The sequence below is a fragment of the Cherax quadricarinatus genome, chromosome 96 (genome assembly GCF_038502225.1).
Source record: "Cherax quadricarinatus isolate ZL_2023a chromosome 96, ASM3850222v1, whole genome shotgun sequence".
Taxonomy (NCBI): Eukaryota; Metazoa; Arthropoda; class Malacostraca; order Decapoda; family Parastacidae; genus Cherax; species Cherax quadricarinatus.
In genome coordinates, this window is record NC_091387.1 from 4,359,316 (window position 1) to 4,376,591 (window position 17,276).

At 40.2% G+C, this 17,276-nt stretch overlaps 1 protein-coding gene across 11 annotated transcripts in view; it reads right to left on the bottom strand.

Moving 5' to 3' along the window:
- Nucleotides 1-8,985: 8,985 nt before the first annotated feature.
- The window catches only part of Nt5b (5' nucleotidase B), a 226,901-nt gene continuing 218,610 nt past the window's right edge, over nucleotides 8,986-17,276 (bottom strand). For all 11 annotated transcript variants that reach the window (XM_053795598.2, XM_070105030.1, XM_070105027.1 and 8 more), the window contains one exon: nucleotides 8,986-15,693. In XM_053795598.2, the coding sequence (XP_053651573.2) occupies nucleotides 15,580-15,693 (114 nt within the window). In that variant the 3' untranslated portion in view covers nucleotides 8,986-15,579. The remainder of the gene's footprint in view (nucleotides 15,694-17,276) is intronic.

Here is a 17,276-nt window from a genome sequence, read left to right on the forward strand (position 1 = left end):
AATAGTGCACAGTTTATTATCGTCCTGTTCTACATAATTTATCATTACTGGAATATCGCTGGTATCCTCCTGTGTAAAAACTGAGAGGAAGTATGTGTTAAAAATTCTACACATTTCCTTATCACTGTCAGTGAGCTGACCCGAGGAACTTTTGAGTGGGCCTATCTTGTCCCTGATCTTACTTCTGTATACCTGAAAGAATCCTTTTGGGTTAGTCTTCGATTCTCTTGCAACTTTAACCTCATAATCTCTTTTTGCTTTTCTAATTCCCTTTTTTATTTCTCTCTTTAACTGAATATATCGATTTCTTAATTGCCCCTCTCCTCTTTTGATTTGCCTATATATGCCTCTCTTTTGACCAATCAGATATTTTAATCTATTGTTCATCCATTTAGGATCATTTTTGTTTGATCTGATTTCCCTATTTGGAACATAATTTGACTGAGCAGCTAGAACTATGCCCTGGAAAGCATCATATCGGCAACCATCACCACCTACCTGACCCCTAGTCAGGTCATTCCAGTTCAGCCCACCTAAGTAATTTTTCAGTCCTATGAAATCAGCCAAGCGAAAGTCAGGGACGGAGACTTGATTGCCATTATTAGGGGAATTCCATGATATGTTAAAACTGAGTGATTTGTGATCACTCTCCCCAAGCTCATCATTAACCTCAAGATTATTAATTAGTGTTTCCCTACTGGCAAGAACCAAGTCAAGGAGGTTATTTCCCCTAGTTGGCTCTGTCACAAACTGTTTTAAAAAACAATCCTGGATCGTATCAAGAAAGTCACCCGACTCTAAATTTCCTGTCAAATTGCTCCAGTCAATCTGTCTATAGTTGAAATCTCCCATTAGCACAACATTTTCGTATGTAGATGCCTTACGAATTTCGTCCCATAGAAGTTTACTGCACTCCCTATCAAGATTTGGGGCCCTGTAAATCACACCCAAAATTAGTTTTTCTCGGCCCTCGAGAAGCTGTAACCAAACAGATTCAGTGGCTGACGCTTCTAATTTAATATCTTGTCTAACACAACAATTTAAATTGTCTCTGACATACATCGCTACTCCACCACCTTTCCTGTTGACCCTGTCAATGTGGAATAATTTATAGCCTTGTATGTGACATTCAGAGGGCATCTCTCTATCTTTCAGATTGAGCCAGGTCTCTGTTATAGCAATAATATCTATGTTTCCTGCACTTGCAATTAATCTTAGCTCATCTATCTTATTTCTAACACTCCTGCTATTAGTATAGTAAACCTTAAGGGAGCTAGTCCCTTGCTGCCCTCTGCTGTCCCCCTTTGTTTGCTGACCTGTTCTATTGTCTTTATTTATAACTTCATGCTGAATGCCTTTTATACATTTACTGTTTCCAACCCTAGTGTTGCAACCTGCTTGTTTCCCACACACACCCATACCTCTATCTTCCATCAGTTTAAAATCATAGGCATTTCACCAATGGCCTTCTCAATCGAGTCTGCAAGTGCTACCACCCCTGCCCCAGAGAGATGAACCCCATCCCTTGCATACATATCATGTTTGCCATAAAAGTTGTTCCATTTGTCAATGAATGGGATTGCAAGTTCCTTGCAGTATCTGTCTAGCCAGCAATTTACACCAATTGCCCTAGACAACCATTCATTTCCTACTCCCCTTCTAGGCAAGATGCTACATATGATTGGGATCCCTCCCTTAGACTTAATGAAATCTATAGCTGACCTGTACTTATCTAGCAGCTCTTCTCTCCTACCCTTCCCAATATCATTTCCACCAGCACTGAGACAGATAATGGGCTTGTTCCCATTACCTGACATGATATTATCCAGTCTGTTGACAATGTCCCCAACACCAGCTCCAGGGAAGCACACTCTATCTCTCATCTTCTTATTCCTATTACAAAAAGCACGGTCAACATATCTTACCTGAGAGTCACCAACCACAAGAATGCGCTTACCTTCATTAGCAGGGGCAGTAGTACCCTTACCTTCACTAGCCACTGAAGTACATTCATCCTGGAGAACAGAGAAGCGATTTCCTACCTTCAGATCTTCACTCTTAACTTTCCTTACTCTGATGCGCCTCCCATTACTGTGAACAACTCGCCACTTGTAGCAGGTGCTGGGCTGCACCTCACTGCTGGTAGCCGTTGCTACCTCCCCACCTACAGCCTCCTCACAGTGAGAGACAGACTGCACCTCACTGCTAGAAGCCTCATTCCCCACATCTCCAACCACCTCACACTCTCTCCCAGGCCCATTGAGGTGGACCTTCAGCCTCCTAATCTCCTCCTGGAGAAGCAAGACCTCCTCCTTCAACTCTCCAACCTCAGTTTTTAAAACACTGCAGAAGCAAGCCATGCTTTGTAACCGTCCACGCTAATCCCCAAAGCACCCCAATGCACCCAACCTAGTCAGGTCAGGTCACATTGACTTGTTGTCCTGTTCACCTAGCAGCAAATAGGTACCTGGGTGTTAGTCGACTGGTGTGGGTGGCATCCTGGGGGACAAGATTAAGGACCCCAATGGAAATAAGTTAGACAGTCCTCGATGACGCACTGACTTTCTTGGGTTATCCTGGGTGGCTAACCCTCCGGGGTTAAAAATCCGAACGAAATCTTATCTTATCTTATCTCACATCTGTCAAGATGACTACTGCCATGAGCCAACTTAACTTGGTGAGAAACAGTCGATGAAGTTAAAAAATAAAAATATTAACAGTAAGTGCAGCATTACAGGGAGTGTAAATACTGTAAGTTAAATATGATATGCTAAACAAATAAGTAAATACGTAACTACTGCCACTGCATAAGTAAATAAACAAATAATTACTGTAACAAAATAAATATGTACCAGTACTGAAAGGTAAATACAGTGGTACCTCAAGTTACGAATTTAATTCGTTCTAGAAGGCTGTTTGAATGCCAATACTGAACAAATTTGTTCCCATAAGGAACAATGTAAATCAGATTAGTACGTTTCAGACCCCCAAAAATACACTTACATAATTGTTCATGTTGGGAGCTGTTAGGTAAGACACATATGCAACAGTTAGGTATCTTTATTTTGAAACGTTTCGCCTACACAGTAGGCTTCTTCAGTCGAGTACAGAAAAGTTGATAGAAGCAGAAGATACTTGAAGACGATGTAATCAGTCCATCACCCTTAAAGTTTTGAGGTGGTCAGTCCCTCAGTCTGGAGAAGAGCATTGTTCCGTTGTCTGAAACAATATTGTTTCATTCTATGGAACAATGCTCTTCAGACTGAGGGACTGAGGGACTGACCACCTCAAAACTTTAAGGGTGATGGACTGATTACATCGTCTTCAAGTATCTTCTGCTTCTATCAACTTTTCTGTACTTGACTGAAGAAGCCTACTGTGTAGGCGAAACGTTTCAAAATAAAGATACCTAACTGTTGCATATGTGTCTTACCTAACAACCTGTCGGTATTTTATACCATTTTAATGTTCAACATGTTGGGAGCTGTTCAAAACTCGAGGTACCACTGTAAATGAATACAAATCTTCCTACCTTCATGTCCCCTCATGGAAGGTTCCTTGATGTTGGTGAAGGGCTCTTGATTTAGGGAATTGAATCTGTGCTCCAGTTCCCCGAATTAAGCCTGAATGCCTTCCACATCCCCCCCTGGGCGCTGTATAATCCTACGGGTTTAGCGCTTCCCCCTTGATTATAATAATAATAATAACCTACCTTCATGTTGGGTAATTATCTTAAAATTCATCTCCAAAGTAAATGCTTTAGCACCATCGAAAAGTTGAAATATTCTAAGTTCAGGACCATCTGTATAGGAAATAAGTCATATAAGACAAATATCCTGTGGTAGCAGGTTGGTAGATAGTAACTGCCCAGGAAGGTACTACTGTCCTGCCAAGTGAGTGTAAAACGAAAGCCTGTAAGATAAGATAAGATAAGATTTCGTTCGGATTTTTAACCCCGGAGGGTTAGCCACCCAGGATAACCCAAGAAAGTCAGTGCGTCATCGAGGACTGTCTAACTTATTTCCATTGTGGTCCTTAATCTTGTCCCCCAGGATGCGACCCACACCAGTCGACTAACACCCAGGTACCTATTTGCTGCTAGGTGAACAGGACAACAGGTGTAAGGAAACGTGTCGAAATGTTTCCACCCGCCGGGAATCGAACCCGGGCCCTCCGTGTGTGAAGTGTGTTTAAATGATGGTAGGATTGCTGGTGTCCTTTTTTCTGTCTCATAAACATGCAAGATTTCAGGTGCATCTTGCTACTTACACTTAGGTCACACTACACATGCATGTACAACACCCGTCTGGGTATTCTTCTATTTTCTTTCTAGTTCTTGTTCTTGTTTATTTCCTCTTATCTCCATGGGGAAGTGGAACAGAATTCTTCCTCCGTAAGCCATGCATGTTGTAAGAGGCGACTAAAATGCCGGGAGCAAGGGGCTAGTAACCCCTTCTCCTGTATATATTGCTAAATGTAAAAGGAGAAACTTTCGTTTTTCTTTTTGGGCCGCCCTGCCTCGGTGGGATACTGCCGGTATGTTGAAAGAAGTGCATGTTAGGATTATTACAGGCAAGACAGAATGTAGGGTTACAGATGAGGTTGTAGAGTGGGTAGGGGATGTGTAGATGAAGTGTTTACATTCAAGCATATATGTGAACAGTATTTAGATAAAGGTAGGGAAGTTTTTATTGCATTTATGGATTTAGAAAAGGCATATGATAGAGTAGCAATGTGGCAGATGTTGTTAGGTAAGACACATATGCAACAGTTAGGTATCTTTATTTCGAAACGTTTCGCCTACACAGTAGGCTTCTTCAGTCGAGTACAGAAAAGTTGATAGAAGCAGAAGATACTTGAAGACGATGTAATATTGTTTCATACTATGGAACAATGCTCTTCTCCAGACTGAGGGACTGACCACCTCAAAACTTTAAGGGTGATGGACTGATTACATCGTCTTCAAGTATCTTCTGCTTCTATCAACTTTTCTGTACTTGACTGAAGAAGCCTACTGTGTAGGCGAAACGTTTCATAATAAAGATACCTAACTGTTGCATGTGTGTCTTACCTAACAACCTGTCGGTATTTTATACCATTTTAATGTTCAAGTATCTTCTGCTTCTATCAACTTTTCTGTACTTGACTGAAGAAGCCTACTGTGTAGGCGAAACGTTTCATAATAAAGATACCTAACTGTTGCATATGTGTCTTACCTAACAACCTGTCGGTATTTTATACCATTTTAATGTACGTGGCAGATGTTGCAAGTTTATGGAATAGGTGGTAAGTTACTAAATGCTGTAAAGTTTATAAATAACAAAAAGGCACAATACCGTGACTGGAACAATACACAAATAACCCGCACATAAAAGAGAAAAGCTTACGACGACGTTTCGGTCCGACTTGGACCATTGACAAAGTCACACTAACAGAGGTTTTTTTTTTTTTTTTTTTTTTTTTTCTTTATTCACCGGTATTCTCCCGGCCCGGGTCTTTTCCAAGTAGTGGTGACCCGGCCTTGGCTCCCTATCTGGGGAGTGTCTCGAGACTTAAGTCTCCCATGGGAGGAAGGACAAGTACCTCCTCATCTTTGGGACCAAGTGTCCCCAGGCCTAGCCACATTCCCCACCCTCACGGGGCTCGTAGGGAGAAGCTAGGCCTCTGGTCTGCCATCTACCCCGCCTCAAAGGGGCTCGTGGGGATGGCAGTCTTATGAGCTGCAGATGGTAGCAAGCTCAGGCTTTTTTCTACTAACAGAGGTGGAGCAGGACGGCTATATATAGGCAGGAAGAGGTGGTAGAGTAGTAGTAGTAGTACAAGAATTGTATATAATACCGACAGGATGAAATTAAGACACATGCACAACACCCGGGCATCCCCATCGTAGACGTTTCGCCATCCAGCCAGCCACTGGATGGCGAAACGTCCACAACAAAGACAACCAGACGCCGCACGTGTGTCTTAATTTCAACAGTAGTTGTAGTAGAAGAAGAGGTAGTAGTAGTGGTAGCGGAAGAAGTGGGAAATAAGGAAGACGAGCCAGTCAAATACAAAGGAAGGGGAGCACTGCAAGAGAGCTAGATACCCATAGAGGGAGAGCAAGCGCACAGAGGTGTGTGAATAGTAAGTAAGTAAGTAAATTTATTCAGGTATACACAATACAGTTACATAGAATTATCATACATAGCAGCATATGTGTAGAGAACCTAGGATAACCCAAAAAAGTCAGACAGTGTGACTTATTTCCATTGGGGTCCTTTACTTATTTCCATTGGGGGAAATAAAATAAATGAAGAAGGAACAGAAACACGAGACAGGAGAGAGAAAGACAACCCAGAGGAGAAAAGGAAAGGGGAAGAAAAGTGTTCTTATCTCCCTCTTTCTCCGCATCTGTGATCCTCAGTTCCTTCCAGCAGAAATTTCCACTCTTCATAATTCGTTCTCCCGTCTTGGCTACCCTTCCCATTTCATAGACTCTGCCCTCTCACGTGCTAAACGCAATTTCTTCTCTCCCAAACTCTCTACTCATGGGAACTCTTCTATCCTCTGCCTTCCCTACATTTCCGGTCTTTCTAATCTCAACAATTCTCTCCGTCCCTTAGACATCAAGCTTACCTTCCGCCAGACTAACACTCTTCGCACTAATCTCGTTCATACCTCTCCTCCCTCTACAGATGTTCCTGGTGTCTACTCTATTTCTTGCTCCTCCTGTCCTCTTCAATACTTCGGAGAAACTGGTCGATCTCTTTCTGACAGACTTAAGGAGCACAAAAATAGTGTTAGGCTTGCCGACACTAACAATGCTCTTTTCTGTCACGTCAGAGATCATAGCCATCCTATTGACTGGTCTTCTGCTAAAACTGTCTTCCCTACTTCCAACTCGAACAGTCGCCGTTTAGTTGAATCCTCTCTAATACACAACTTTCCTTGTATGAATCTTAGTCCTGGCTTCGTCTCTGTAGATGCCTTCCTCTCCCACTACATTGTAAAATGCTCCAAACTTCAGAACACCCGTGACTTAACCTGAATCCTCACTTTTTCTTTTTCTTTTTCTTCTTCCTCTTCCCCTTTCCTCTCTCCTTTTCTCCTCTGGGTTGTCTTTCTCTCTCCTGTCTCGTGTTTCTGTTCCTTCTTCATTTATTTTATTTCACCACTTCCCCTTTCACGCACCTCTGTGCGCTTGCTCTCCCCAATGGAAATAAGTCACTCTGTCTGACTTTTTTGGGTTATCCTAGGTTCTCTACACATATGCTGCTATGTATGATAATTCTACGTAACTGTATTGTGTATACCTGAATAAATTTACTTACTTACTTACTATTCACGCACCTCTGTGCGCTTGCTCTCCCTCTGTGGGTATCTAGCTCTCTTGCAGTGCTCCCCTTCCTTTGTATTTGACTGGCTCGTCTTCCTTATTTCCCACTTCTTCCGCTACCACTACTACTACCTCTTCTTCTACTACAACTACTGTTGAAATTAAGACACATGTGCGGCGTCTGGCTGTCTTTGTTGTGGACGTTTCGCCATCCAGTGGCTGGCTGGATGGCGAAACGTCTACGATGGGGATGCCCGGGTGTTGTGCATGTGTCTTAATTTCATCCTGTCGGTATTATATACAATTCTTGTACTACTACTACTACTCTACCACCTCTTCCTGCCTATATATAGCCGTCCTGCTCCACCTCTGTTAGTATCTGTCAATGGTCCAAGTCGGACCGAAACGTCGTCGTAAGCTTCTCTCTTTTATGTGCGGGTTATTTGTGTAGTGTGCTGTAAAGTTTTTTATGAGGATAGTGAGGCTCAGGTTAGGGTGTGTATCATTATAATCAAGGGGAAGCGCTAAACCCGTAGGACTATACAGCGCCTGGGGGGGGGATGTGGAAGGCATTCAGGCTTAATTCGGGGAACCGGAGCACAGATCCAATTCCCTAGATCAAGAGCCCTTCACCAGTGTCAAGGAACCTCCCTTGAGGGGACCTACACTGTAAAGGAGGGGTTGAGATATTGGCAGTTTGGAGGGACATCTAAACTGTCATATCTGAGTGCCACTGCAAAGACAGTGATTATGTATGAGTAATGGTGAGTGTGTTGAATGATTTAACTTTTTTTTTTCTTTTTGGGTCACCTTGCCTTGGTGGAAATTATTATTATAATCAAGGGGGAAGCGCTAAACCCGGAAGATTATACAGCACCTGGGGGGGGGGGATGTGGAAGGCATTCAGGCTTAATTCGGGGAACTGGAGCACAGATCCAATTCCCTAAATCAAGAGCCCCTCACCAACATCAAGGAACCTTCCTTGAGGGGCCTTGGTGGAAAATGTCAGTGTTAAAGAAAATTAAGCACTAAACCCACAAGGGTCGTACAGTGCTGTGGTCTCTCTGCGGTAAGAGACTTTCTCAATTTTTCTTTAGTTTGGCTTCAAAACTTCTCTTGAAATAGTTCCAGACTGTATGTCCTGACCCCTCAAGGGAGGCTCCTTGATGCTGGTGAGGGGCTCTTGATCTGGGGAATTGGATATTAGTGTCCATTTGACAATTTGTGAATACTATATTTATAGCAGTTCAAATCTTCTGTGCTAAAAGTACTTAACTGTGTTTGAAACTCTTGCCACACACTGCACTAACCCTTTCACATGCAATGAGGTACAGGGATCTGGAGTTATGCAATACCAGGTTACCTTTCTCAGATCATGCAGCAACTGATATACATCTAGTTGTCACTCATGAGGAGTGCTAAACCCATAGGGGTCATACAGCACCTGGGGGAATGGGAGGCAATCAGGTCTAATCACAAGGAAGGTGAAAATAGGTTCAATTCCTTGGATCAACAGCACCCCCCAGGCACTGAAGTACCGCCCTCCAAGGTACATATAATTATATAACTCTCAATGCACAAATTCAGATACACAACTGTGTATATATAGATTTAGGGAGAGCACTCAACCCACAAGGGTCATTCAGTACTTATTATACATAATGACATAAGACTGGATAAGCTTTATTCAGGAAATCTACAAATGAATTTACAGACAGTATTATAAATTTGTACAATGTTCTGAGGATGCATAATTGTGGGAATACATACTGTACAATGTTCTGAGGGATACATAAATGTTGTGGGATACATGTATAGCACATTATGTAGATAACTTGGCATAATCTAATCAAGTTAGGTGACTTATTGCTGTTTTTTGATGGTTTACCGGACATGCTGAACTTAGGCTACTTGCATTCCTAAATATTCTTCCAGGTATACCAGTTCCCTGGTACTGTTATTTACTTAGCTAACAAAATATAAAGGCCGATCCTAGATTCATTATATGCCTTTGTAGTCTTTCAACTACTGCCCACATCATGGGTATAGGAGTGTATAATAAAGCTATTAAACTCAGGGAGGGGTATCCTGTGCCACTGTCAACATTGTGATTACAGTCCAATACGTATATCTTTTTGACTTTCTCATTTATGAAAGACCATGCTACTTTATTTTAAAGATATCTTTTTCAACTCCCTTACATACTTGCTCACTACTTTCCCTTCCCTCTCTCTCTGATAGTTAAGCCTTAAATGCAAATTCTTGTCTTCTTTACCCTTAAACTGTCCAAACATAGATCTACGTTCACACGAGTAGTGCTCCAAAAGTAGATCTACATTTTTTACATATTTTCAAATATAAAAAAAAAACGTAGATCAAAGTTTTTTTAAATGTTTTCAAATGTAAAAAAAAGAAGATCTACTTTTTTTTTACATACAGTGGACCCCCGCATACCGTTGGCATCACATAACGTTAAATCCGCATACCGCTACATTTTATCGCCAAGATTTTGCCTCGCATACCGCTAAAAAACCCGCTCAACGCTGTTCGTCCGAGACGCGTCTAATGTGCGCCCTTAGCCAGCCTCACATGTTCCGCCGGTGGCATTGTTTACCAGCCAGCCTCCGCGGTAACATCCAAGCATACAATCGGAACATTTCGTATTATTACAGTGTTTCTGGTGATTTTATCTGCAAAATAAGTGACCATGGGCCCCAAGAAAGCTTCTAGTGCCAACCCTACAGGAATAAGGGTGAGAATTACTATAGAGATGAAGAAAGAGATCATTGATAAGTATGAAAGTGGAGTGCGTGTCTCCGAGCTGGCCAGGTTGTATAGTAAACCCCAATCAACCATCGCTACTATTGTGGGCAACAAAAAGGCAATCAAGGAAGCTGTTCTTGCCAAAGGTTTAACTGTGTTTTCGAAACAGAGATCGCAAGTGATGGAAGATGTTGAGAGACTGTTATTGGTGTGGATAAATGAGAAACAGATAGCAGGAGATAGCATCTCTCAAGTGATCATAAGTGAAAAGGCTAGGAAGTTGCATGAGGATTTAATTAAAAAAATGCCTGCAACTAGTGATGATGTGAGTGAATTTAAGGCCAGCAAAGGTTGGTTTGAGAGATTTAAGAGGCGTAGTGGCATACATAGTGTGATAAGGCATGGTGAGGCTGCCAGTTCGGACCACAAAGCAGCTGAAAAATATGTGCAGGAATTCAAGGAGTACATAGAAACTGAAGGACTGAAACCTGAACAAGTGTTTAATTGTGATGAAACAGGCCTGTTTTGGAAGAAAATGCCAAGCAGGACCTACATTACTCAGGAGGAAAAGGCACTCCCAGGACATAAGCCTATGAAAGACAGGCTTACTCTGTTGATGTGTTCCAATGCTACTGGTGATTGCAAAGTGAAGCCTTTATTAGTGTATCACTCTGAAACTCCCAGACCGTTCAGGCAAAAGAATGTCCTCAAGGAAAATTTGTGTGTGCTGTGGAGGGCAAACAGTAAGGCATGGGTCACTAGGGACTTTTTCTATGACTGGTTACACCATGCATTTGCCCCCAATGTGAAAGATTACCTAACTGAAAAGAAATTAGAACTTAAGTGCCTCCTGGTGTTAGACAATGCCCCTGGTCATCCTACAGACGTGGCAGAGTGACTTTATGGGGACATGAAATTCATTAAGGTGAAGTTTTTGCCTCATAATACCACTCCTCTCCTGCAGCCCATGGACCAGCAGGTTATTTCAAACTTCAAAAAACTGTACACAAAAGCTCTGTTTGAAAGGTGCTTTGTAGTGACCTCAGAAACTCAACTGACTCTAAGAGAGTTTTGGAGAGATCACTTTAATATCCTCAATTATGTAAACCTTATAGGTAAGGCTTGGGAGGGAGTGACTAAGAGGACCTTGAACTCTGCTTGGAAGAAACTGTGGCCAGAATGTGTAGACCAAAGGGATTTTGAAGGGTTTCAGGCTAACCCTGAGAATCCTATGCCAGTTGAGGAATCCATTATGGCATTGGGAAAGTCCTTGGGGTTGGAGGTTAGTGGGGATGATGTGGAAGAGTTGGTGGAGGAGGACAATGAAGAACTAACCACTGATGAGCTGATAGATCAACTTCAACAGCAAGAGGCCAGACCTGAGGAAACTGGTTCGAAGGAGGGGAGAGAGAAATTGCCTACTACAAAGATTAAGGAAATCTGTGCAAAGTGGCTTGAAGTGCAAACCTTCATGGATGAAAATCACCCTCACACAGCTATTGCAAGCCGTGCTGATGACTATTACACTGACAATGTTGTGAAACACTTTAGGGAAGTCATAAAGGAACGAGAGGTACAGGCCACTATGGACAGATATGTTGTGCTACAGAACTCCAGTGACTCTGAAGCTGGCCCTAGTGGCATTAAAAGAAGAAGGGAAGTAACCCCAGAAAAGGACTTGACACCTCAAGTCTTAATGGAAGGGGATTCCCCTTCTAAACACTAACACTCTCTCCTCCTCCCATCCCATCAATCATCACCAGATCTTCAATAAAAGTAAGTGTCATGTAATTGTGCATGCCTTTTTCAGTTTGTGTGTATTAAAATTAATATTTCATGTGGTAAAATTTTTTTTTTTTCATACTTTGGGGTGTCTTGCACGGATTAATTTGATTTCCATTATTTCTTAAGGGGGAAAATTCATTCGCATAACGATAATTTCGCATAACAATGAGCTCTCTTGCACGGATTAATATCGCTATGCGGGGGTCCACTGTACTTTCAAATGTTGAAAAAACATAGATCTACGTTTGGACAGTTTAAGGGTTAACAGATTTTCTGCACTGTAAGCTGCTCCTCTTCTCAAGTTTCAAATCCAAACACCTCTACTTCTTTCCTTCTGTTGTCTTTTCCACATTTGCCATGAGTATAATAATTACAGGATTAAGAGTCACTTCTACATAATGTACAGGACGGCACTGCATATACAGAGCCTCTTTTCATTGTTCCACATTTCTGTTGGCTTTCAACCGAGTCGTTGTTCATTATGTTCAGTGCTTTTATTGCTTTTCCGCATGACAGTTGTATAAGGGAGGGGTGGTTGGCACCATATTTTAAGGTAAGTATTGAATGTACTGTGTATTTTACTTTATTATCTGTTTGTTTATGCCTTGAGCACTTAATACATTTCCATCCGCCAGAGATTTTCACTTACCGTATGGGGTTGGGAACTTAGAGTGGTGCAAACGAGGCCCTCCTGTATACAGTACTGTATTATGCTAAAATCATGCACTTACCACAACTACCTCAGATATACAATATATTTTCTGTATGTGATATATTCTGAAAGGGAGAATTACTAAAGGCATTAGTGATTTTTTTTTTTTTTGCTATTTATATACAATGAAGGATTTGTAGGAAGGCTCCAGAAATTTTGAAGTTCTGAGAAGCTAAGTGTAAACGTATCTTGATTAGCATTGTAGTCCTGTGCAGTACTATGCTCTGTAGAACTATGAGCATGAATAAAATGTGACTGTATTGTAGAATGCTGATGCTGTTAACCCTTAAACTGTCCAAACGTAGATCTATGTTCACGTGCGTAGCGCTCCGACCTTGATTTTCCCCACTTGAAAGCACGTAAAAAAAACGTAGATCTACATTCGGAGCCCCCCGCACGTGGACACAGATCTACATTTGGACAGTTTAAGGGTTAAAGATTAGCACAAAATCCCTGTGAAACGAAATTGCAGTTTCTGTCGAACGGCGAGCACGGGGAGTATTATGGAGATATTAAACTCTCTCAAAGCCTCTTTAAATAACATCTAACTTGAGTTTTGAGAAATAATTCCCCAAGACAAGCCACTTGAACTTAGAGAAATAATTTCCTGAGACAAGCCAGTTTTTAAATAATTTATTGATCATGACAGAATAAAGAATTTCTTTTCTAAGCAAAAGAGAACAAATCAATTTCAAAACTGAAGTACAGTCATGAATTTTGAAAAAAAAAGTCAACTGTGATTATAATAGAATCTATATTAAGATCTATAAGTATTCTGTTTTCATTTGTTCTTATTATGTTGTTGCTATATAAGAATGTACTAATCTGGTAGAAATTAGCATATTCCATACTCTCTTATATGAATACAAGTCTTGCCTCACATTTTGTATTCAAGAACGGTAAAATGTTTTATATTCAAGAACGGTAAAATGTTTTATATTCAAGTATGGTAAAATGTTTTATATTCAAGAACGGTAAAATGTTTTATATTCAAGAATGGTAAAATGTTTTATATTCAAGAACGGTAAAATGTTTTATATTCAAGAACGGTAAAATGTTTTATATTCAAGAATGGTAAAATGTTTTATATTCAAGAATGGTAAAAAAATTATATTAAAAAACGGTAAAATATTTTATATTCAAGAACGGTAAAATATTTTATATTCAAGAACGGTAAAATGTTTTGGCCTTCTTAAATTTAAAAATCTTAGTGAATAATAAAATTTACATATATAAAAAATTTAAATAATTATTAACCCTTTCACTGTTGGTCCTATAATATTATGTCTTGCCAGCCAATGTCGGTCTTGTAATAAAATGCCAAAATTCTAGTGACTTCCAATCTTGCGGGAGAAAGCTGGTAGGCCTACACATGAGAGAATAGGTCTGAGTGGTCAGTGTGTGCAGTATCAAAAAAATCCTGAACACACACAGTGCATAATGAGAAAAAAAAACTTTGTGTTTTTCATTTAAAACAGCGTCTTTGCTGTGTATTTTCGTATGGTATTTATGGTTGTATTCTCGTTTTCTTGGTCTCATTTGATTGCTAGGAAGATATATTACAGAATTAGAGATGATTTTGAATGGTTTATGGACTAAAAGTATTTTGAAATTGAGCTTAAAGTAGCGAAAATGTTCGATTTTTGCCGATGTTCAAGAGTAAACAAATCACGTCATGCGCCCAATACATGTCAACTAGTGGGTCTAATATGCTTTCACAAATGCGTTGATATTATTTATATAATTTTTACAATTATGCAGTAGTCTGCATAACAATAAATCTTCTATTGTTTGTGTGAATAAAAATTCAAACTGGAAAGCAAGCATAATATATGAGGGGGCCTAGAGACATGACTAATGCAGAGAGAAAATGTTATTTTAGTGCCAGGAATGTTTGTATTGTTAATTCTAGCCCCTATTTTGAAATTGGCCTTATTTGAGTTGTGTATGAAATTGACCAAATTGCCAATTTCTGATCACTTTACTGGGTAGTTGAAATCAGTAAGTTGGTGGTTTCTTGTACTCAGTTGATAGAACAAAACGAGTTCTAGCAAAATAGTTATGAGTTTTGTTGACTAGAACAATGAAATTGGCCGAAAATAGGGCTCAAAGTGGACAAAATCACCGATGCGTAAATATCGCCAAGACTGCTAACTTTGCAAGAGCGTAATTCCATAAGTTTTCCATCATCAGGAAAAAATGGTCTATCATTTCATAACAAAGTTATTTTTTCTGAAAATTCTTCGAAACTGAGAGCAAGTCTGTAAACAACGATCTCAACAGTGAAAGGGTTACAGTTACTGATTTTATTTTGACTTTGATACAATTATTATTTATCACTGCAGTTAAAGTACGATATATCTTAAATAAAAAATATTTTTTTTTAAATTACTGTAGTTGCCAATTATTATTACCAGTATTGTAATTTTAACTATTAAAATGTTTTAAAATAGTGAAAATAGTTTAAAAATAATAAATATGGCCTGTCTCAATGCTCAAAGTACAACTTTTTAATCGAAGAACAAGATGCTTATAAACAGGTGGTCCTTGACTTACTATAGGGTTATGTTCCGATGGACCTACTGTAAGTCAAAAATATCCTAAGTCAAAAATATCATGAGTCGAAAGTATCATTAAGTCAAAAATATTGTAAGTTAAAAATACATTGTAAGTCGAAAATGAATATATGCTAAACAAATAATTATTGTACCTAAATACCAGTATTGAGAAGTAAATAAATAAATAAAAGTTAAGGACTTGCAGCCTTCATGCTGGGTGATTATCTTAAGTTTCCTCTCTAAAGTAATTGCATTTGCGCCACTGTAGAGTCGAAACATTGTAAGTTGAACCATTGTAAGTCAAGGAGCACCTGCACTTGCTATCAACATGTTCCAAGGAACAAACAGGGCCCTTGTTGAACACTGTACATGAAGGTCATCTGAACCTTTTAATCGATGGAAATGGATCTAACAATAATGTACAAGTTGAGCTCGAGGCAGTTCTAGGAAGACTTGTCACTTTCTTCCTCTGAGTCGTCTTCGTCATGGTGGTGAGTGACTCGCTTCGGCGTCTCGGCTCTGGTGTGTGGGACTAGTGAGTCAGCTTTCTCTAACACCTGAACAAGAGAGAAAGGATGGTGAATTCTCAATGAACAGTACAGCCTCTCCTCACTTAGCGATGTACTTGTTTAATGGTTCAACTTATCAGTCTTTTTATTACTCTACTTATTTTTGAGGATGTGTGTCTGTAATTACCTGTTTATATCTACAAGAGCAAAGCTCATGATGTACTGTCTTCAGCCCGTCGTAAGCCTCAGGCTTACGACGGGCTCTCTAACCAGTATTTATACCTAAATAATGTACATGTATATTAGAACTATTTTCTCTATTCTGTTTATTCAATATGCAGTACACTACTGTATAAACATTTAAAAATACAGTGGCCCCCTGTTTAACGATATTTTTTCATTCCAGAAGTATGTTCAGGTGCCAGTACTGACCGAATTTGTTCCCATAAGGAATATTGTGAAGTAGATTAGTCCATTTCAGACCCCCAAACATACACGCACTTACATAATTGGTCGCATTGGGAGGCGATTGTTAAGCGGGGGTCGACTGTATACCAGAAATGTTATAAATGGTGCAAAGGTAACATTAAAACAATATCAAAGATGGTTGACACAAACCCACTACCATTATAGCATGCTCCTCACTTAGTGACTAATTTGTTTAAAGACATGGTCTTAGGAATGGAACTCCATCGCTGAGGAGAGGTTGTATTGTTGTTTTCAACAAGCAGGCCGTCTCCCACTGAGGGCTTCTTATAATATCAGCTAAAACTGACTATAGTAATTTGCCTACAATTGAGGTCAGGCTTATTGGGTGGTAACTAGATGGTAATGACTTGTCTCCTGCTTTAAAAATGGCAAGGTGACAAAGAGAAAAACGTAAGTTAACGGAGCTTGTTGATATTTTGTAAAAGTAGCATTCACAACTGAACAAAGGTAATTGTTTTATTATTAACACATCAGCCGTTTCCCACTGAGGCAGGGTAACCCGAAAAGGTAATTACTTTCATTAGTGATTTACACTTGCACTCCAAATTAGGTACAGTGGACCCCTGCATACCGTACGCATCACATAACGTTCAATCCGCATACCGCTCGCTTTTATCGCAAAAATTTTGCCTCGCATACCGCTCAAAAACCCGCTCACCGCTCTTCGTCCGAGACGCGTCCAATGTGCGCCCTTAGCCAGCCTCACATGTGCCGCCGGTGGCATTGTTTACCAGCCAGCCTCCGCGGTAACATCCAAGCATACAATCGGAACATTTCGTATTATTACAGTGTTTTTGGTGATTTTATCTGCAAAGTAAGTGACCATGGGCCCCAAGAAAGCTTCTAGTGCCAACCCTACAGCAATAAGGGTGAGAATTACTATAGAGATGAAGAAAAAGATCATTGATAAGTATGAAAGTGGAGTGCGTGTCTCCGAGCTGGCCAGGTTGTATAATAAACCCCAATCAACCATCACTACTATTGGTGGTACTGCTGCTGCTGCTGTAGCACCATTGTTGGTGTGGCTTATTGAGAATACCAAGAAACAATTAACCCCAGAGGATTTGCCACCCAGGATAACCCAAAAAAGTCAGTGTCATCGAAGACTAACTTATTTCCATTGGGGTCCTTAATCTTGTCTC